This window comes from Pinus tabuliformis, chromosome 6 (assembly GCF_031772625.1).
Source record: "Pinus tabuliformis cultivar Carrire ecotype Pingquan chromosome 6, CPIR1, whole genome shotgun sequence".
NCBI classification, from domain to species: Eukaryota; Viridiplantae; Streptophyta; class Pinopsida; order Pinales; family Pinaceae; genus Pinus; species Pinus tabuliformis.
This window is the reverse complement of record NC_142292.1, coordinates 17,881,325-17,904,670: the sequence shown is the minus strand read 5'-3', so window position 1 is coordinate 17,904,670 and position 23,346 is coordinate 17,881,325. Positions and strand designations below refer to the sequence as shown.

The window sequence follows — 23,346 nt, the reverse complement described above, 5'->3', positions numbered from 1 at the left end:
TATCTATAAAGAAAAGGTGAAAAGAAAACCATAGCAGATGTCTATTATGTTCCTGGAATGAAGTGTAACCTCTTAAGTATTGGACAGCTTGTTAAAAAATGGTACAATGTTTTCTTTGAGAATGATGTATGCACCATCATGGATAGAGCACCCAACAAAAGATGTATTGCTGAAGTGAAGATGACGAGAAACATGATGTTCCCTCTCAGAATAAGAGCAGATTTGAAAAATAAAGAAGCAATAACAGCAGTGACACAAGAGGCTTTCCAAAGCGTACCAAAGGATGAAAATTGGTTGTGGCACTTGAGATTTGGACATCTCAACTTTGGAGGTCTTAACGTGTTGAGTAGAAAAGGGATGGTAAGAGGATTACCATTGATAGACAAACCGGACAGCCTTTGTGAAGGTTGTATCTTGGGGAAACAACACAGAGAAAGTTTTCCATCAGGGAAAAGCATAAGGGCAAAAGCACCCTTAGAAATTGTCCACTCAGATTTATGTGGACCAATGCAAACTCCATCACTTGCAGGCGGCCAATATTTTCTAACATTCATTGATGATTTCACCGGAAAAACTTGGGTTTATTTTCTAAAGAACAAAAGTGAAGTATTTGAAAATTTTCGGAATTTCAAAACACTTGTAGAAAACCAAAGCGCGCTGCATATCAAAGTTCTAAGAACTGACAAAGGAGTTGAGTATATCTCCAAGGAATTCCTATCGTTTTGTAGAGAAAATGGAATTCATAAACAATTTACAGCTAGGTACACCCCGCAGCAAAATGGAGTTGCCGAAAGGAAGAATAGGACAATCATGGATATGGCGAGGAGTATGCTAAAGGCAAAGCATTTGCCAAATGATTATTGGGCTGAAGCTGTACATTGTGCAGTGTATATTCTGAATAGATGTCCTACAAAATCAGTCATGAACAGAGTGTCGGAAGAAGCATGGAGTGGGAGAAAGCAAGGAGTCACCCACATGAAAGTTTTTGGATGTGTGGCTTATGCACACATTCCAAATCAGCTAAGGAAGAAGTTGGACAACAAAGGGGAGAAATGTATTTTCATTGGATACAGTGAGGAATCCAAAGCTTACAGGTTGTATATACCATCTACCAAGAAGTTTTTTGTGAGCAGAGATGTTCAGTTCATTGAGGAGGAAGCTTGGGATGGAAGCATAGAGAAAACAATGAATGTTAAAATCTGTTTGTCTCATGATGAATATGATGAGGCGATGGTTGAAATACATCCCCAAACAGCAGCGCCAACACAAGGACAGCAAGGAACACCCTTGAGGAAAAATGAAAGTGCTTCTCCAAGCACACCACAAGGAGGAAATTCAAGTGCTTCTTCAAGCACTTGTACACCAAATGAAAGAGGTAAGAAGTTCAGAAATTTAAGTGACATTTATGATGAAGGTATGAATTCTTTGTTTGCATTATATTGTCATGTTGATGACCCTATTCATTTCAAAAAAACAATTAAGGATAGGAAATGGATACAAGCTATGGATGAAGAGATTAATTCCATAGAAAGAAACAAGACATCGGATTTAGTTGAGCTACCAAAAGGTAAAGAAGTCATTGGAGTTAAATGGGTCTATAAGTCCAAGAGTAATGCTGAAGGCAAAATAGAAAGACACAAGGCAAGGCTGGTTGTCAAAGGATATAAGCAGCAGTATGGGAGAGATTATGAGGAAACTTTTGCACCGGTTGCTAGAATGGAAACAGTGAGAGCAGTGTTGTCCATAGCAGCACAAAACAAGTGGAAAGTTTACCAAATGGACGTGAAGTCAGCATTCCTAAATGGAGTGTTAATGGAAGAGGTTTACATTGAACAACCTCCAGGCTATGAGAAGAAAGGCCAAGAGCACAAAGTGTGCAGATTGAAGAAAGCCTTTTATGGGCTAAAGCAAGCACCAAGAACGTGGTATAGTAGAAAAGATTCTTATCTACTGGAAAAAGGATTTGAGAAGTGTGAGAGAGAACCCACCCCATACATCAAAGAAAAGGATGGTAAAATGATAATTGTTGTGTTATATGTTGATGATGTTATTTTTACAGGTAATGATGATTACTTCATTGAAAATTTGAAAACAGTCATGAAAGAAGAATTTGAAATGACTGACATGGGTTTGCTGAGATACTTCTTAGGAATAGAAGTAGATCAAAATGAAAATGGAATTTTTATCTCACAAGCAAAATATGTAAATGAAGTGTTAGAAAGATTCCATATGCAGGAGTGTAAGGCAGCAATCACTCCCACAGTGATGGGATTAAAACTCAGCAAAGAGGACAGCAGCAAGGATTTTGATCCTAGTTTGTACAAGAGCATAGTTGGCAGCCTTATGTATTTAATAGCAACTAGGCCAGATATAATGTTTGTTGTCAGTTTAATTTCCAGATTCATGGAGAGGCCAAAAGAAGCACATTGGCGGCAACAAAAATGATTCTGAGGTATGTTAAAGGTACTAAAAGGTTTGGCATTTTATATACTACTTCAAAATGTTCAGATTTAATTGGATACACTGATAGTGATTGGGCTGGAAGTGTAGATGATCGGAAAAGCACATCCGGTTATGCTTTTCACATGGGTTCAGGAGCCATTTCATGGGCTTCTAAGAAACATCCTATTGTGGCATTGTCTACAGCAGAGGCAGAATATGTGGCAGCTACAACGGCAGCATGTCAAGCAGTTTGGATGAGAAGAATGCTAAGGAGCTTAGGCCAAGAGCAAGCAAAAGCAACGGTGATTTTTTGTGACAATAGCTCAGCTATTGCATTATCCAAGAATTCCGTGTTTCATAAGAGAACGAAACACATTGACACAAAGTTTCACTACATCAGGGAATTGGTGAACAATGGAGAAATTGTCTTACAACATTGTAAGACTCAGGAACAGGTTGCAGACATTCTGACCAAGCCATTGGACCAGAAAAGTTTTGAATTTTTGAGGAAATGTCTGGGTATGACTGATAACTCAACAGTTGAAATTAAAGGGGAGTGTTGAAATATTAATAATTTCAAGTGCGCATTTATTGCAGCGCTGTTTAGCAAAACCACCAGTTTTATATCGCACCTCCTTTTGCCGAGCGTGGTATTTTTGGAGGGGGCTCCGATTAGTGCGACATGTTGACACGTGTCTACAGTACGGTTTCAAAACAGCCAATCCCTCGGAACGTAAAGTTCATGTAAAAGGAGCTCCTGGGGAATTAATGATAGCCATTCGATTAAATCAATGGACCTGCATGATGAGAACTTGCGTGGAGTAAAATTTTGGTTTGACCGCTGGTTTTATTAGTAAGGCATTTAATGAATATTTACTATGGTCGTAAATATAGGTAAAATGCTTTAGTTTATTATGTACGGGAAGTATGGGATGAGTAAAACAAAGGTATGGGCATATTTTTTTTATTGTTAAAAATATATGTAAAGAGTAATGTTTTTTGTTCATTGTATTAGCAACAAAACACACAGCAGTGCGAGAGAAGGTAAAAAAAAGAGGGCAGGGTTAATTTTTCCCAGTGAAGACATATTTGAAATATGCAGCAGTGCATATGAATGAGGAAATATTTACACAACAGTGTAAATATATATTGCAGAGATAGTGTTGAAATGCAATGTTTTTTTTTATGAAATGTAAAAATGCAGCAGCGTAAAGGTTTTTTTTGTTGAATGTAAAATGTGAAGGAATTACATTTACAGCAGTAAATGTAAGAAATGTTTCATTTTACAGTAGTGTGCTAATTTTCATGAAACAGAGTATTACTCTCTGTTGCAGAGATAGAGTAATTTTTGTTGAAATGTTGTTGGTGTAATCCCTCAGGCAAAGGAATAATATATTTGTATTAGCTGTTGTTTGATTAATGAATACAAGTTTATTTTGGCTGAGAAACTCTGCTCTGCTCAAAAAAAATTTGCTTCCCTGTGTTAAAGATCCTGTGGAGAAAACACAGCATTTTCTCTGTTCAGTCTTTTGTGTTTGAAATTACCAGAAATTTCCAACAATTTCTATAACTTTCCAGAAACTCCTCAACCTCGTTAGACTACGTGGATAATAAAAGTATGGCACGTTTTCCATCTTCAAGTTCTGTTACAACGGTGGTAATGATGCATTCATTAATTGTTGTTTCTGCATACTGCATTTTCATCTTCGTCGATTCGCTTGCAGACACCGACAACAACAACCACATCACCACGCATCCCAGGGCCAACATCTGGTACAATGGCATCGACTTCGCTAATTGTTTCCCCACTGGCAGGTTCTGGAATGGTATAACTGTTCCAGATTTTCTCGGTATGAACCTTCATATATATTCCTTCCATTCTTTCTTGTTCTGTGAAATTCCATCTCTGCAGTCAATCGAATTATTGTGTTTCCATTTTGGTTGCAGCCCAAATCATGGGGTTATCAATTCCGATTCCATATTTAGATCCCCATGCAAACGGGACCAACTTACTGGGAGGGGTTAACTTTGCTTCCAGAGGTTCTGGAATTCTTCCATCCACAAGCTACAAATATGTGAGTAGAGTAGAGTCTAGACTATTTCTGGAACTCATGTTTATGCGCCTGCAAGCACTGTAAATGTAAGAACTCTGATACAATACTGGTTTGCAGATTGGCAGAACTCCTTTCGACAAGCAGATTGGTCTTCTGGGTACCATTGACACAACCTGTGGCAGAAGTCCATGGAAGTTAGACTAACAGGAGATTATGAGTCGTTACCCTATCCAGTGGGAAATTTGTAAGAAAACACTTCTAGCTAGGATTACAACACAACAAGAGCCTAAAGCCTTTTAGCATGGGGGATTTCAGATTCCTTAATTTTATCAGTGATTTGTGGAGTGTAACTTCTAGATAAAATTACACACTGTATTATCCAAATATTTCTCTAATGTTTTAATTAAATAAATAAGAGAGATTACAAGGATTTTTTTCTTTTGAAAAAAAACAACTAGCTTAACCATATAAGTTAAATGATTAATCCATCACAGGGATCAAAACATTTATTTCATAATACATCTCAAATTGTCAAGATTATAAAGATTATAAAAATTAACTGAAGTATAACTTTATTTTAAATTTATTATTATTATTAATTCTCAAAAGAAATAATATATGAGTTCAACGTATATACATTTTTGAAAAGCATGTAACAAAATTCTTATTTATGAATTTTCAAACTCAAATTACTATGGAGATGTTTAACTATTAAATAAGTTTTGCTACAATATCATGGGCCAATACTATAATTTATCAACGCCATATGCCCCAAAGACTTAATTATCTAAATTGTCAAGATAAAAAATAAATAAAAGTAATAAGATATAAGCCTATATAAACCATTTATAAGTAAAAAATACCTATAAATAAGTTTATAAATATTTACATATATAATTATGACTTAGTTATTCAAAACCACTTTAAATAAAACAAGTCTTTTGATACTTATAAATATTTATCAACCATATTTATATAATTAAATTAAAATTCAAAAAATTAATCTAAAGTACATGGGTAATTATATATTTATTAAAACTGTGAAAAAAAAAAACCAAATCATTTACCTTTCCTCACATCCTCTTCTAACGAGCAGGTAAACCCGTTGTTCATGCTGAATTCTCAGGTTGATATTGAATAAAATGTGCATTTTATTCCATACATGTTCCGGACTTCCATTAGCCTCTACTTTTTCTTCAACTTTTTTTTTACAGTTGCTTTCAATTTATATTGAATGGAAGGCAACCATAATATATAACTCATAACTCTTCTTTTTTATTATTAAAAATATGTTTCATAGGGATCTATTCTTAAATATATGATAAATTAACTTTTCTTTTTATTATTAAAAATAAATTTCATAGGCATGGATTCTTAAATATATGATAAAAATTTTAATCCAACTTCACTCCTAACCAGCCTTTACGCCCGATTACTGAATATGTCCGATGAAAACTAAGTTGTGAATAAACTAAGTTGGCATGCTTTTCTGCGTTGGCCATATTTGTACAGTGGTTAGAGGCTGGTTATGTTAGAGAAGAGGAGGTTTCAGATATTTATCTGTTTTAACTAAATTTATCTTTAGTTATTTTTATTTTTAGTTAAAAAAAATTTCATTAAATTTTAGCAATTAAATTTTACACTAGATATGATAACATCATTTTTTGTTCATTTTATTAGATATGATAATATTTTATAATAACAACGTTATGTGTTTAACTCATTTGAAAAATAAAGTGTTGTTTGTTTTTCTCAATCTTTTTATTATATAGATCAAAGCACATTATATTTAAGGTAAGGATTCGTCATTATATGGTTATTTCCCTTATTACTTCAAGTTGTTTTATGAAAAATGTTGAAATACCTTGTGTCATTAGGAATTGTATGTCTTTGTGAAAGCACAAGGATTGAAGAAATGGAAACATTAGTTCTGATGGAAGGAGATATCAATTCATCTTATCGTGAAATTAGTTCAATTGTTTAGGAGTTGAAAAGGAAGTATAGGAAAAAAAGTATGAATATGAAATAAAATGGTGCAAATTCATGTAAAGGTGGAGGAGCAGTTCAAGAAGAACCAAGAAACATAAAAATCCACCATGACCAATTCATCACAAACTCTATGTCGTAGATAAAGTTGGGTTCGTAGTGGCGAGTAATCGCAAGGGGAAACCAAGACATTGAATTCGTTTATATAAGGACCATTTGAAATCACTACACAGTGACAACTCATCCATGTCAAGCACATCTCCATGTATGGATCATCATCATTGGATGGAGAAGAAGAGAAAGGACTATCATTAGTTAACTATGTGACACCAAATGCATTTGGACAATTGCAGAAGGATATGATGTTGTAGAAGAAGGTTCGAACAACTCATAGAAGTCAGCTAGAACTTTGGAAAAGTAGTATCACAATAACAAATTTGTGAAGTGTTACCTCACATCCTTCCAATAGGTTTTGGGACCAAAATCCTTCCATTCGAGATGTGTGACCTAAATGGACCGATGAAGAAATGAAGTAATAATGCAAGGTGAAAAGATCCAATTTAAATCAATGGTTTTAGAAGAAATCAGGCAGTTGGGTTAACCAATGATTAAGTAAGTTTGAATGGAGACAGGGGATCTTAGAACCATGTTTGAAAGTCCTTAACATTGGTGGTGTGGAAAATGTATGGTCCCAAACTAAACCCACAATGCATATGCTAAACCTACAAAGTTTCATTCAAGAAGACATATGGAAATTTTGGACACATAAATGGGTGTATCACAAAGTCCTTATGTGGAGGGGAGTCAAATAAATTTTGTGTTCACAATTCAATCACTTCAAAATTGACAATCTATGCACTTCCTTGATGTAGTGAGAATTGTCAAACCTTTGAGTTGTGTTGTATGTCCAATCTAAGTTATATAGAAGGGCTCTTATTAACATGAGAGTATTGAATTCTACCCTAACGTCATTATCCTATTACCCATATCATCCATTGAACTCATTGCAAGTGGTAGAGAAAATAATGTAGGACTAATGCTCATAGGTAAATCAAATGTTGAGGCTTGCTCCTCACCCTTCCACAAAAGATGAATACTGTCATTGTTGGCTATCGTAGGAAGGAAAATAAAAATAGAAGCAAGAATGAGTAATAAACGATTAAATAAAAATGTCACTAAGACATAAAAAAGTTAAGAAAACAAGATAATTACCAACTATTATAAAAAAAAAAACCTAATAAAAATAAAGATAATTAATTTAAGATACTTGAATCATTTCCATAAATTAAAATTTCATTAAAAAATTTTAACTTTTTATTAATTAAAAATTGTAAAAATACTTAATTTTTTTTCACATAAATTTTATATTCATAAATAATAAATAAACAAATGTAATTTAATTATACTAATTTTTTACCCCGATGTGGGTGCACAAACACTACGACTAACCACCTCGGAGTTTGCCTCACGAGGCACGCAGTAGGTGAAGGCATTATGAAGCATAAGGTGATGTGACGAGTCGGCAATCAGTTGAACTCTCTATACCCACCTCTGGTTGTTATATTATGTAGCAGTGACAGTGTAACGATTGTTGTATCTTGGGTGATGAACTCATCATGTAGGGTGGTGGACAAGAGTGTTAAAGGCCAAGCAAAATTGTGAGGGCCATTGGGTAGTTGGACTTCTACGGAGTGTTTGGACTCTAGTATTGTGGCTTCTCTGATGGGCTTTTGTGCATTTATATGGGATCTTGGTTCGTTTGGAGGTTTCTCTCCTCTCTGGGGCGTTAAGGTTGGTTATGCAAGGTGGAACCTTGGGTGCTGCCGAAGGAAGGTTGCTCTAGGCCGGTGGGTACTCGACGGTCTTGAGGTTATTGTACACATTTGGTTATGGCCTTCCCCTGTGCTGTTGTTGTTGATGGTGGCTAGTAAGTCGATGTTCCCCATTTCCCTATGGAGGAAGTAGCCCTATCTGTGGCAACACTTTCTATCTGAAGACACATTTCTTACATACAATTAGGGTCTACGGTGGCACCAACTTTTGTCGTGTCCCTCTAGCAAATTCCACGAAGGAGGGGGTGTTTCTAGTAGTGGGGAAGTTTATAATTTCCTTGTTATCTATCTCCTGGTTGTGTATGTTGAGGTATTGAGTGAGCTATCGGGAATGTGGTTGTGTGCTTTTGGGTATAGAATTATAGCTAGCCTTCCCCTATTATGGCTGAGGATTGATAGAGGAATAGGTTCATCCAGGGGCTTCAGCGAAGTGGTAATTATGCAGACTTGTTGGGTGGCCTTACTTGGTCAAAGTTGTAAGGCCAAAGCGAGGCGAGTGTGGCATTATTTGTGGTTTCTTGGGTGTGTGTAGGTGGTTGTTTCCTTCTGGGAGGTTGTATCCTCTATGGTCATTCTAATTGGCAGTATTCAGGAGTGGCTAGCCATGCCCCGCCAGCATGGGCATCCCTGTCATGGAGTTGGGCATTAGGGCCATGTTAGATGACAAATTAGCGATTTGAGCTTAGCTTTTGAGGATGCGGTCAACAGAGAACGGGTGGATGAGGCCGCTCGAGCTCACGAGCATTCGCCAGGTAGAGTGGAAGCTCCAACCTCACTGGAAACCATTACAAATCAACTGAGAGGCTCGATGCCAACCTAGACATCATGAGAGAGCATTGTTATGAAGACTGGAACAAATTGGTGGCCTACTTTAATGACATCCAATTTTGCCTCAATGAGACTCTTGAGCTTCTCAAGAGTATCCGCTGAAACTAGATACGCCTCAATGATTGCCTCAGTGATTTGGGGACCTGAGTGGAACACATCGATTTCCATATGCATGAGTGGGTCGGCTTACCTGCCTCACAACCCTCGATTTCCATATGCATGAGTGGGTCGGCTTACCTGCCTCACAACCCTCCATGACATTATTATCTCAAGTTCTTGGTCTTTTTTGTCATCTTTTTGTTATGTAAGGCTAGTAAGCCTATCAAAAATAATAGTTGCATCTTTTGTTATTTGTGACACCCCTTACTCTCCCCTCTAAATGTAACGAAGCTAAGAAGTTCGTGCAACTTATATTACTCATAATAATATAATGTCCTTTTGACTAACCAAAAAAAATTATACCAAATTTAAAATATATATATATAAATAAATAATAAATAAATATAATTTGATTACACCGACTTTTTAAAAGTAAAATAATAATATTTTTAGGAATTAATATTTACCCGAAATTCTAAGTTACCAGACCATTTGAATGGCATAGCAACATAATTAAAATATTAAATTATCGGCATTTAAATTGAATAATTTAATTATTCCCATGGTCGATGTGAAAGTTTATTCCATTTAAATTTATAATCATATGAACCACGTGATGGCTGACTGGAAATGCACCGCTTATAATTTTAGGGCATGATAGACGCATTGCATAAATTAATATTTTTACGAATCATAATCCATCGTAATTAGAAGACCGGCATTCACGTGACTCTGATAATCACAGTCTCCAAGGCAACCTTTTTCTGCACTAGCATCTATTAAAGCAATCATACCTCAACAAATGACAGCACCCACGAGATTAGTAATTTAGTAGACAGTTTCTCGTGAGTCTTTGTTTGCATTTCTCTGTCGAGTGCTCCTTCCATAATTCGAGTGATAACTGATAACAAAAGTATGGCATGTTTTCCATCTGCAATTTTTGTTACAGTGGTGGTGATGATGCACTCATTAATTGCTGTTTCTGCATCTTGCATTTTCATCTTCGGCGATTCGCTTGTGGACACAGGCAACAACAACCACATCACCACGCTTGCCAGGGCCGACATCTGGTACAATGGCATCGACTTCGCTAATCGCTTCCCCACTGGCAGGTTCTGCAATGGTAGAACTGTTCCTGATTTTCTCGGTATGAAGTTTGAACCTTCATATATTTTCGTTCCATTCTTTCTTGTTCTGTGAAATTTCATCTCTGCAGTCAATCGAATAACTGTGTTTTCATTTTGGTTGCAGCCCAAATCATGGGGTTATCAATTCCAATTCCCTATTTAGATCCCCAGGCAAATGGGACCAATTTACTCGGAGGGGTTAACTTTGCTTCCGGAGGTTCTGGAATTCTTCCATCCACTGGCTACAAATATGTGAGTAGAGTCGAGTCTAGACTACTTCTGTAACTCATGTTTATGTTCCTGCAAGTACTGTAAATGTAAAAACTCTGATGCAATACTGGTTTGCAGATTGGTAGGACTCCTTTCGACAGGCAGATCGAATATTTTGAAGACATTAAGACACAGTTGGCTTCCATGATGGATCCTCAAGCCGAAAGTTCTCATCAATTTATATCTGAAGCTCTCTTTTACATCAACATTGGAAGCTTGGATTACATTTCTAACTACTTTCTCCGCGACTCCAAAGTTTCTCAGCTCTATAGCGCTGCCGAATATCAACAGCTGCTCCTCAGAAGGTTTGGAGATCAGTTCAAGGTAGGTTCTTTAATTTTTTTGGTCTCGACTTTAATTTTATTGGTCGAATGTGAATGTTGAATTTCATTGTTTACCCAATACTTTATAGCATAATTATCAACTAAATATTTCTGATATAAAATGTAAACTTTATAACGATGAAAAAACTTTTTCTCACCTACATATATATTCTCAGAATAACCCAACCACCTGTCTATAAAACCCTAACTTACTAAATATGGAATATTTGGGTGCAGAAAATATATGAATTGGGAGCGAGAAAATTTCTAATATCGAATCTAGGACCTTTAGGCTGCACACCTTTGATGATTAGTTTAGAAAATCTCGATAATTGTAGCTGCGTCGGTTACGCCAATGGCATCATCTCAGATTTAAACAGAGGCTTGGAAAATATGGTGAGAAATAAATTGCAGAATCAGTTTTCTGACGCACGATTTGTTCTGAGCGACAACTACGCCATCTTCAGTGAAATAATCAACAATCCATCTGCACATGGTGGGTCTATATTATATGCTTCTCCACTCTCTAATTTGTTTTCTTATTAGATGTCATATTTATGAGATTGTGGTGAATGCAGGATTCAAATATGTGAATGAGAGCTGCTGTGGACTGGGACACTTGAGAGCGGAGTTCCCTTGTAGTCCAATTTCAGGATTGTGTTTCCACCGTGGAGACTATGTCTTCTGGGACGCTTTTCATCCCACAGAAGCCCTTAATGCCATTCTGGCTGCAACTCAATATGCTGGTTCACCTCAATTCATAAGACCTGTCAATCTCAAGCAACTAATGAATATATTGTAAGATGCAGAAGATCCGAATGGTCTACATCTGTGTAATTTCAATTCCAGTCTCCTTTTTAGAGCTGTTGGGGATGTATGGACAATATTGAGTGTCAATAATTACATAACGTGGCTGTTGAATTGACATTCAAAAATTTGAATCAGCGTATTAGTGAACTTAATTAGTAGATATGTTTAGGATTGCTTCATTTCCTCCTGCAATCACAGAAGTTTGAAATTAAAATTTGATGTAGCGGAATCCCCAGAGGCGGAGGAAGAGGCCATATTACTCGAAATGTTGTATGTTACATGAAGCATAGACAACAACGTACTGTGTAGCCGTAGGAGGGCCTATTGGTGTTCACGGGCAGGCATTTCCTTTAAACGAAACGCGGTGGTCCGCCCGATACTTGCCATTGCAATACAACTGGCTCTGCTTACTAGCAATAGGCATCAGGTGAATACAAACAAATTATCACGGAATCCGTACTAGCAATAGGCATCAGGTGAATATTCGGAGATTTGAGATTCGAACCGTAATGCTCGTGGCTGCAGAGCTTTAAATATGCCCGGCATGCTCGGGTGTGGGCCGTTGGATACGACACCCGATGATGCAGAGAATTTAAAGCTTTGCAGCCGGGTTATTGTCAAACGATATTTTCCAATGGAGTTGTCTATAATGCGATTTTTTGGAGATTTCGGTGACGGAATCCGGCGGAAGAAATTGAGGTTAAATCTTGATTTGTTGCAGTAAAAATGGTTTTTTAACTGCATATTTGGATTCAGCACCGTGGAAAACACCTGGGACGCTTTCATTGTGCAGAAACTAGCGATCAAACTTGCGATTCCAATAAATTCCTGCCGGACCAGAAAAACCGCCAGAAAAGCTTTCAAAAAGTCGTGGTATTGTCTTTTCATGTTTTATCGCATATGATAAAAACCCTAAATTCCATGACATTAATACGTGATTGAGGCTGCGTCAGAGTGGCAAGATTCTTGAACTCTTCTGGTCAATGAAATATCATTCCATAAGGTAGATGACATATATATGGACTCAAATAAGTTCCAAAAATTCAGTCAAAATAATTAATATCATTATAGACCTAACAAATTCGAACTAATTTCTTTTTGAAAAAAAGTTCCCAAGGTTTTTCAACACTTTCGATTCCTAAAAAGGTTCATCCAATGACCCTAGTTGAGGGAAAATTGAAGCCTTTTGAACCCTCGAATCTTATTACCCTGGTTGAGGGAACAATGGAGGCTTGTGACTCTTGGAATCTTGTATAGAACACTCACCTGTCATTGCATTTTCGTCACATTATATTAAAAAAAAATATTAATAATAATATTTATATTTCTTATTTAGGACAAATAATAACAATAATTGTTTATTTATTAAGGATTTATAATTTGTAACTCATAATATTTTGGATTGAGTTAGTGGTATTGTCATTGACTTGTTAGAAAAGTAAATAAAGTTTTTACCTTGGTGGTGTCAGAAAATTATAAAGATTAGAGAGTAATGGTACAAATAAAATATTATAGAAACACAAACACAAAAATGCATAAAACAAATGAGACACAAATATACGTGGTTCACCTAGTTTGGGCTACGTTCACGGTGAAACAATCAATCCTTCTTTTTATATTATCCAGTAAAATGAAGAGATACAACCTACAACAAATTCATTGTAATTTCCTCTTCATTCTCATACAGTCTCCTTTCTCTTTCTCACTTTGAATACACATATACAATCATAATACAATTCCCTCATATAAATCGAGGGTTGCCTTCTAGGGAAAAAAACCCTAAATTAACATAACTTCTACCGTCAGATCATCCGTCTAATGAACGGTCTAGATTGACTACGAAATTACAATATTTTACAAGGCAATTTTACATCTATTTTTAGCTTCGGGGGCGTTGCCCCAAATCCCCACCACGGGGGCCTCATAAAATTGTTGCCGCCCCCCTTGGACCCCTTTGACGAAGATTAAACGGATGGCGTTGCCACCCCGTTACAAACTAGGGTCCAACACAGCGATACCTCTTAACAAAGAAGATAATCAAGCTCAACACCCAACTATCTCCCACTTGGAGACAGATTATAGCAACTCCATCACAACTTTATTTGTTGGACAATGCTTCCACTTTGGACCTGGTTGTTTCTCATCTTCATCATCATACTTGAAGACCAATTGAAACTGAGTAAAATCTCAGTTTCTCTCTGGTTACAACTTTTTTTAACAGGTCTGTAGGATTCTGCCTAGTGTGTATCTTTTTCAGCATCAACTGTCCATCTTCCAACACTGACCATATGAAATAGTACTTGAGTTGTAAATGTTTAGTCTTGGAATGTATTATTGAGTTCTTTGCAAGATGAATGGCACTCTGGTTGTCACTATATAACCTGCCCATCTCCTCCTTCTTACCCAATTCATCCTTAAACCTTTGCAACCAAATCATTCCTTTACTATCCTCTTTAGCAGAAACATACTCCACTTCCCTGTTTGAAAGTGAAACAACACTTTGCATTTTTGAAACCCAATTGACAGCCATTCCACCTACAGTAAACACATACCCTGTGGTACTCCTCCTGTTATCTCTATCACCTTCCATATCTGCATTAACATATCCCTGTAGAGTAATGTTTGAACCACCAAAGCATAATGCTTGATTTGTGGTACCTCTCAAATCCCTGAGAATCCACTTCACTTCCATCCAATGTTCTTTTCTTGGATTGTTCATGTACCTTCTTACAACTCCCACTACATGTGCAATATCAGGCCTTGTATAGAACATTGCATACATTAAACTTCCAATTATTAATGCATATGGAACTTTAGACGTTATCCATCTCTTCCCCGGTCTTGGGACACATCTCTTTACTTAATTTGAAATGGCTAGCCAAAGGTGTACAAACTGGTTTTAAATCTTTCCAACGCCTTTTATATGTACTCACTTTGAGACAATGTTAATTTGCAATTTTTCCTGTCTCTAGTTATTCTCATACCAAGGATTTATTTTGCAACACACAAATCCTTCATTGCAAATGAGTTTGCCAAGTTTCTTTTGAGAACATTTATTTCCTGCATGTTAGACCCTGCAACAAGCATGTCATCTACATACAATAGCAATATAATATAGCTGCCACCATTTTGCGTTTTGAGATAAACACAATGATCAAAGTGACATCTAGTATAACCTTGTTCATACATAAACCTGTCAAATTTTAGATACCACTGCCTTGGAGCCGATTTAAGCCATATGAGCTCTTCTTCAACCTGCACACTAGTTTCTCCTTCCCTTTGACCTCATATCCTTGCGGCCGCTGCATATAGATCTCTTCCTCCAAATCCCCATGGAGAAAGACCATATTTACATCTAACTGCTCAAGATGGAAATCTTGTGTTGCTACTAGACTTAAAATAGTTCTGATTAAAGTCATTTTAACAACAGAAGAAAATATTTCATCAAAGTCTGTACCTTTCTTCTATGCAAACCCCTTCACCACAATTCTATCTTTATACCTTTTTCTACCTCCAACTTCTTCCTTCAACTTGTAAACGCATTTATTCTGCAATGTTATTTTACCTGCAGGCAACCTGACTAAGTCCCAAGTCTGGTTATGTACTAAGGAGTCCATATTTTTTTTTATGGCTAGATCCCACTTCTTCTTGGTTTCTACCTGCATTGCTTCTTCATAATATTCTCATTCACCATAATCAATCAAAAATACATAATATAATGAAGGAGAGTATTGTTCAGGGGGTCTACTTATCTTGATAAATTTTCTAAGACCACTTTTAGGTGTTTGAGGTGCATGTTGTTGTTGTGGTTGTTGATCATTTTGATTTTCAGACACCTTTACATTTTTTGTGATCTCATCAAACACTGTGTATTCTCTATTTTCTTTTCCTACATTTGATCCTTATACAAGACCCTTTCATTGAATATGACATCTCTACTCCTAATGATTTTGTGATTTTCATAATCATATAAGCGATAACCAAAATCATTAACAACATATCCAATAAAGGTACATTTCTTTGATTTTGCCTCAAGCTTTGTTTTATTTTCTTTATTAATGTGGACAAAGGCTTCACAACCGAAAGTCTTTAAAAATGAGTAGTTTACCTTTTTACCTATCCATGCCTCCCATGGAATACCACCATCCAAGGTACTTGAAGGCCCTATGTTTATTAGATAAACAACAATATCTACAACACCTGCCCAAAATTTTAAAGGAAATCATGCATGCAATATCGTGCACCTTGCACACTTCATGATTTTCCTGTTCATCCTTTCCGACACACCATTTTCTTGTGGTGTTCCTGGAACTGTCTTCTCTTTGCGAATTCCATGCTCTGAACAGTACTTATCAAACTCTTTGCTACAATATTCACCTCCATTGTCTGATCTAAGACACTTCAATTTTTTTCCTGCCTCATTCTAAACCTTAGCTTTCCATTTCTTGAAAGTATCAAATACATCATATTTATTTCAAATATAATAAATCCATGTTTTCTTGATTGCATCATCAATAAAAGTAGCATAATAGCGAAATCCACTGAGAGATGATACCTTAGCAAGTCCCCATACATCTGTATGCACAAGATCTTATTTTTTGCTCTTCTTTTCTTTCCCAACTTTGAGAATATGACTCTCTTTTGTTTTCCATAAACACAATTCTCATAGAAATCCAAATCAACATGCTTCAAACTTGGCAACAAATTTCTTGAGTGAAGAATCTACATCCCCTTCTCACTCATGTGCCTGAGCCTATGATTCCACAATGTTGTATCTCCTCTTGTAGAGGTTAAAGCATTAACAAAATTGGAAATACCATTACATAAATACAATGTACCAACCTTTTATCCTTTTGCTATTACCAAGGCTCCTTTAGTGACCTTCCAAGTTTTATCTGTAAAAGTAGTTACACAACCTTCACCTTGCAATAGCCTTGTTGAAATTAAATTTTTCTTCAGATGTGGAACATGCCTTACCTCCTTCAATATCAATTGGTTTTCATTTTATTGTTTAATGAAACCTTTACCCATTCCAATGATTTCACATGGTTTATCATCACCCAAATGAACCTGCCCAAAATCTCCTCAAACATAATCATGAAAATGTTTCGTATCAAGTGTGGCATGGAATGAGGCCCTTGAATATACCACCCAGACATCAATAATATTTTCTAATGAAAGAATCAAAGCATCTTGCAACACATCACTTGTCACATTCACTTCATGATTTTTTCTTATTATGCGTCTCCTTCTTTTCCCTTTCGAGACTTATAATCTTTCTTCATGTGTCCGTTCTTCCCACATGTCTAACACACTATCCCCGATCTGGACTTGGATATGCCTTTCCTTGACTTATTGTGATATCTTGCGCTCTTTCCTCTTTCCATTTTTCTTCCCCTAGTATATGCAGTCAAAGAATTACCTGATGTCTCACCAGAGCTTTTCTGTCGCATTTCCTCACTAAGGATTGCACTGACAACATCATCAAAATTTAAAGTACTAGATCTAGAGACATAGTTACTAATAGCCATAACTAAACCATTCCAACTTTCTAGAAATTAGCACATAAATAATAGAGCCCTAACTTCATCATCAAAATTTACCCCTACAGAACTTAATTGACTATAACCGTATCAAATTCATTTCAATGATCAGCAACAAATCCACCTTCTAACATCTTCATATTAAATAAAGACTTCATAATAAATACCTTGTTTGAGGCCGAGGGTTTTTCATATAGTTTGGTCAATGTCATCATTAAGCTCTCTATTGTCATTTCCTTTGAAATATTAAAGGCTACTGATGCCCCTAGGCATAGTCATATTGTTCCAAGTGTCTTTCTACTGAGAATCTCCCATTATGTGTCTGTCATACTCGTTGGTTTTTTTTTCACTCAATGGTAGGTACATATCTTTTTTATATAGATAATATTCCATCTGCATCTTCCACAGCTAGTAGTTTTGGCCATTAAATTTCTCAACCCTAAACATACCATCTTCTGTCATTTCTCCCACTCAAACCAGGAACCCTTCTCTCATGCGATTTTATCAACCAAATAGGTCTTTGACTCTGAAACCAGTTGTTAGAAAATTATATATATTACAGAGCAATGGTACACATAAAATATTATAGAAACAAAAACACAAAAAATGCATAAAACAAGAGAGACACAGATATACGTGATTCACCCAGTTTGGGATGGGTCCAATGGAGAAACAACCAGTCATTCCCTTTATATTATCCAACAAAATGAAGAGATACAACCTACAACAAATCTGTTGTAATTTCCTCTTCACTCTCACACAATTTCCTCTCTCTTTCTCACTCAGAATACACATATACAGTCGTAATACAATTCCCTCATATAAACTGAGGGTTACCTTCTAGGGAAAAAACCCCTAAATTAACACAACTTCTATCGTCAAATCATCCACCTAATGAACGACCCACATTGACTATGAAATTACAGTATTTTACAAGGAAATTTTACATCAATTTTTAGCTTCGGGGGCGCTTCCCATAAACCCCCGCAAGGGGGGGTGTTCATAAAATCGTTGTCACCCCCACCTCCCTCCCCTCCCAGACCCGCTTAATTGCGATTAAATGGGTGGTGTTGCCACCCATTACAAATTGGGGTCCAACGCGACGATACCTCTGAATAAAGAAGATAATCAGGCTCCACACCCAACAGGCAGGGCTCTTATATTGGTTGAAAATGCCTCCTGGTGCAGAACGTATGTTTGGCCTAACCTAATGGGATATTATTATTATTTATCTTATTTCAATATTTTCAATTTTGATAAAGTATTTTATTTATTTATTAATGTTTAATAAATTTAAGGTTGAGATCAATTTACATTATCATTATTGGATTTTGTGTTTCTAATTTTTAATTATTAGTCCCTACCCAGTCATGACTCTAACAATTGATTTGCAGTTTGATTGCAATGAGTTTAACGACTTATGCAAAACCTAATGTTAAACTTTAGAACTAAATAATGTTTTTTTATTATAATCTTAAAATTAATTTGTAGACACTTGATTGGACCAAAATTTTGATGTCTTATTTCAGCCTTAACACCATTTGTCTCATTCTCACCAAAAAACTCTTCTAAGTCTAAGAATTCACCATGTGGATAATTGTCTCACTAATATTTTGCAATTATTTTAAAAAATACTTCCAACTAATATATGTTTCACTATTTTTTTACAATAATTTTTTGAAACAGTTACAACAAATACAGGTCTTGCTAATTTTTTACAAATAATTTTGAAAACCGTTACAATTATACCATTAAATAATGTTTTCAAAATTCAACCTTAAAAATATTTTTTCACCATGATTTTTAAAAATATGTTAGCTCTTACTAACATCTCTAGTGTCACCGCTCCTAATTTAATCCTAATTGGTTAAGTTTTAAGACCTGTGAGTGCCTTGTTAAGTAATCCGTGAGTGAGTGACTAGGATTTTTCCTTTAAAATGGATCAAGTAGATAGTCCTAACTAATTGATTATGGGCCTCAAGTCTACATCTCATCTGCCAAAACAATCAAGCTAACTATGCTTCGTGCATGTGAATTGTGAAATATCAAAAAGCTCTTTGAAAGTTTGAGGAAGCGCATCTCCTTCTCTTGTTGATCAAGTACAATTATAGGCATTCCTTCTTTTTTAGTCACCCCACTCTCCAAACCTTTGATTCTTTCACCTCTATTAGTTTGCCAGGTATTGAAAAAACAAGTCTTTGCAGTATCAGGAGCCTGCCTAATACCAACATCCTGCTTCCCAACCTCATCTTTTGTGTTGTTTGAAGAGTAATATTTTAATATGTACAGACAAAATTGCATGAGTAGTGAGGAGGAATGGAGTTCATTGATATTCATCCCATTCAGAAAAACCATGCTCAAATGCAATAGATGGTGAGAGCATGAAGTATCAATAATTTCATGTGAGTACAATTGTTTTTTGATGGCCTGTCCATTACCATCTTTAGAAACCCCACGCAGCATTTAATTTTTCGATTGGATTTTTATCCTCTACAAGTTTTCCATTAGTTCCTACATAAGCCTGGTTCATTTTTAAGAATTATGAACATTATTAAAAATCCTATCTAGTGTATAAAACATATTGCAATTCTCAATACAAAAGGTTGTTTGGCAGAAGGCCTCTGAATTTTATACCAAGAGGAGTCATGCTAGCCAGAGTTTGCCTTAGATCTATCCTCATTTGGCTACTGATAATTTGTTCTACTTTCCATATTGTAGATGGTGAGCACTTATCTTTGAAAAAAGGACGATTTTTCTTTGAATGTCATGAATCATTTCTCCATTTCACATAGCAATTTTTATTCTCTACAAGATTGTCCTCACCTATACATACAAGTAAGATTGAATACTAAAACCATAATTCTATAAATAATAAATATTTTCAATGCCAAGTTAACATCTTCACTACAAGGTATACATTTCAAGTCTAGGATCTTCAATTTAGTGATAGGGTGGAATTAACTATTATTCTTAAGATTCCTAGATATTCTTACAATCTGAATAAGCTTAACACTAAGGATTCACCAGTAAAGTTATGAATCTTATTGCATTTTTTAAAATCTTAAATTTTGAAAATGATATAAGTCTGACCTTTTTACTATAAAACAAAATGTTCATTTTAATTGGTAAATTCAATTAAACATTTCGTTCCATAGATGTAAATTATTGAATCCATAATTACCTATTGTGTCATGCATGTGCAGAAGACAACATATGAATGAAATTAGCTTATGAAAATGAAGTCTCAAATAATATCCAGGCTACCAAGATGCCAAAGCAAGTGCAATTCATGGCAACCATGTGAAGTAGTGGATGTTACTTGCAACGATAAAGTGATCATCACAAATAACTCGATTCCATAGAACTAGCGCCCTAAAACTACATATATATCCAATGTCAACATTTAAATCATAATTTTTTATTTTTATTTTTATTTTTATTACTATTATAGACAATTGCTTCTTTCCTCGCTAGTATAAGGAGTTAGCATTATGATTTAGCTTACTTATTGTTGCAAATATGAAATTTTTGTACAAGAATATTAAATAGTGGGTTGTCGTGCAATGGAAACAACACAACTAAATAAATCCTAATGTTTCTATTGGTATCATATTTGACAATTTTTGTTTCACTTTTTCATATATATATATATATATCTATATATATATAGATATAGATACATATAGGTCAACTCCAGTGTGACTTATTGGATATACTGTTGTGTTATAGTGGTTGTTGGATATACTCGTGTTATAGTGGAAACATATAGGTTTGATCTTAGTGATAGCTTGATTTCTATGGTTTAAAAAAATAACCATTTATTTTAATTTTCTTTTATCATGTTTTTTTTCAAATCTAGATCAATGTATTCCTCGCCTTAAGTTTATTTCTAAACTATGTTTACCATATCATGGGTTCCCTTGTGATTTCATAACCTACCTTACCTTTCATTAAGAGCCACATTACTAAATGGGAGCATAACCTCCTCCAAAATTTAAATTGGTTGCACCTTCAACCCATGGAATGCTCCAAGATAATGTTAAGATCATCCACCTCTTTTCATTTTCTGCATTTTTCTTCATTAAAATTCAAAAATATCCCCTTCATCACGGAATCATCTAGTACTAGTTGCATTGTCATTTTTTCACACAAATATAAGAGAAAATTAATAGTGTAGGAATTCCCTAAAAAAAATCACCTAGAAATCCATAGTGCATGCCAAATTTTATAATATTCAATGAATTTGTGACATCGAGGTCATATCTTCATATGTAAAGGAAAAACACGATTTTACCTTTTGTGATGTCAAGGTTTATGTCTTCCTGTTTGATAAAGGTAAAATGCAATTTATATTTTGTGGTGTCATGGCCTACATCTTCTTTCTTGGCAAAGGATAATAATGATTCTCCATTATCCCTAATTCCCACCTTTAATACACAATTTTTTATTGTTTTGTGATCTTCATTGCCTCTATATTTTTTTGACCTTTCAATGAGGTATGAATGGTAAGTTTCTCATGCTTCATGTACCTTTTCCATATTATATCCTCTTGTTTCAAATATCACTCATACCAATCTAACATATTGAAGGGATTATTTCCTTCTTCTCTCACCTCTCTAGGAAACTTACTTCTTCTCATGTCACCCTTACCTTTACCATCTGTTGTAGCGGCTGCAACACCCTCCAAAATTTTGGCCTACATCCAAATTTCGAAGCCTTCCTTGTTTTTTCCCATGATGGTTGCAAATACCTGAGCTCATTCCATGAGCTCTTGTTGAATCTTTACACCATTTTTGCTTGATCGACCATCAGTCGTCTTTTGGCATGTTTATTTCTATGTCATGCTTGTGATCTTGTTCTAACAATTTTGAAGGTTTTTCTTTGTGTGCATGAGTTTTTTTTCACTCCATGAACATCAATCGTACTCACACACAAATTTTCAAGCATTGTCGTGCAAGTGTTGTCACAGTTGTTCGAAGATCTATCTCAAGTGTCACACTTGTCGCTCTTAACCTTTAAGATAGTCTCATTGATCGCATGTTTGTATTTTTGGTTTGAGATGTCTTGTCATCGAGTCATGCTAAGTGTGTGATCACAATGTCATGTATGCATAAGTTCACTTGCTCTCACACTTAGCCATTTTTCCTGAAAATATTTCTACCAGACAACCCTTCTTCAACCAGACCTCGATTGAGCTGCACTACGCATTCTCAACTCTCAGTGACCCTACTCTACTGCCCAGAAATACGCAAAGCTTGAGGTTTTCCTCTAGGGCAGTGTACGTGCAATCCTGGAAGTGAATAAGATGGTTGTCTCCCAAAACTACGCAGAAGTTGTCCCCAAGCCTGATTCAATCTGCGCTTCTCGCATGATCACTCACCAAGCCTCCCTCTAGTCTATTGGAAACCTAAACTGCATTGTGACCCTGGGCTACACTGCTCTCCAAAACTTCACAGACATTCCCAACTGCCTGCCCTGCATTGCCTATAGAAATTCCACAGTCATGTGAGTCAGGCCTCTACTTCCTGGCATTGTACTGTTCCAAGAAATTGCGCGGATCTAATTGTCAGGACCCCATGTTGGCTTGCTTTTCTTTGTCCCTGAAAATTGCGCAGTTTTAACTGGCAATCTCCCTACTGCCCCACTTTGCACTCATCCTAGAAACTGCGCAGTTGTGTCGAGAAGACCCTTGTTGCTTGTCCGACACTGTCCCTCAAAACTACGTAGCTGTGATCAACAACTCCTCGCAGCCTGACCCAACCTTACTCTTAAAAACTACGTAGAAATGTTTGTCAGTGCCTCTTATTTCTTGCTCTGTCTTCCTCGGAGAAAATTCATAGATTCCCAATTGGACCCCTAGATGGCCTGTCCAGTCCTCATCCTAAAAACTACGTAGAATTGCCCAACAATTCCTCCTGACACCCTGCCTTGTCTTCCTCCCAGGAACTACGCAGTTTTTCCCAACTGTGTTATACCTTGCAGCTATCACTTCTGTCTCAGATTGTGCAAATCTTCCTCCCAGTGACATCTCC

The 23,346-nt window shown here is 36.0% G+C and overlaps 2 protein-coding genes across 2 annotated transcripts; both read left to right on the top strand.

Moving 5' to 3' along the window:
* The first annotated feature begins 4,060 nt into the window (after positions 1–4,060).
* On the top strand, positions 4,061–4,700 carry LOC149257000 (GDSL esterase/lipase LTL1-like). The gene is made up of 3 exons (XM_089434065.1): positions 4,061–4,292; positions 4,390–4,517; positions 4,614–4,700. Exons 1-3 carry the CDS (start codon positions 4,061–4,063, stop codon positions 4,698–4,700), a joined length of 447 nt encoding a protein of 148 aa, XP_089290191.1.
* Positions 4,701–10,063: 5,363 nt separating this feature from the next.
* On the top strand, positions 10,064–12,274 carry LOC149256999 (GDSL esterase/lipase 7-like). Its single transcript, XM_089368846.1, has 5 exons — positions 10,064–10,388; positions 10,493–10,620; positions 10,717–10,962; positions 11,199–11,457; positions 11,540–12,274. Exons 1-5 carry the CDS (start codon positions 10,157–10,159, stop codon positions 11,761–11,763), a joined length of 1,089 nt encoding a protein of 362 aa, XP_089224972.1. The 5' UTR covers positions 10,064–10,156; the 3' UTR covers positions 11,764–12,274.
* The last annotated feature ends 11,072 nt before the right edge of the window (positions 12,275–23,346 follow it).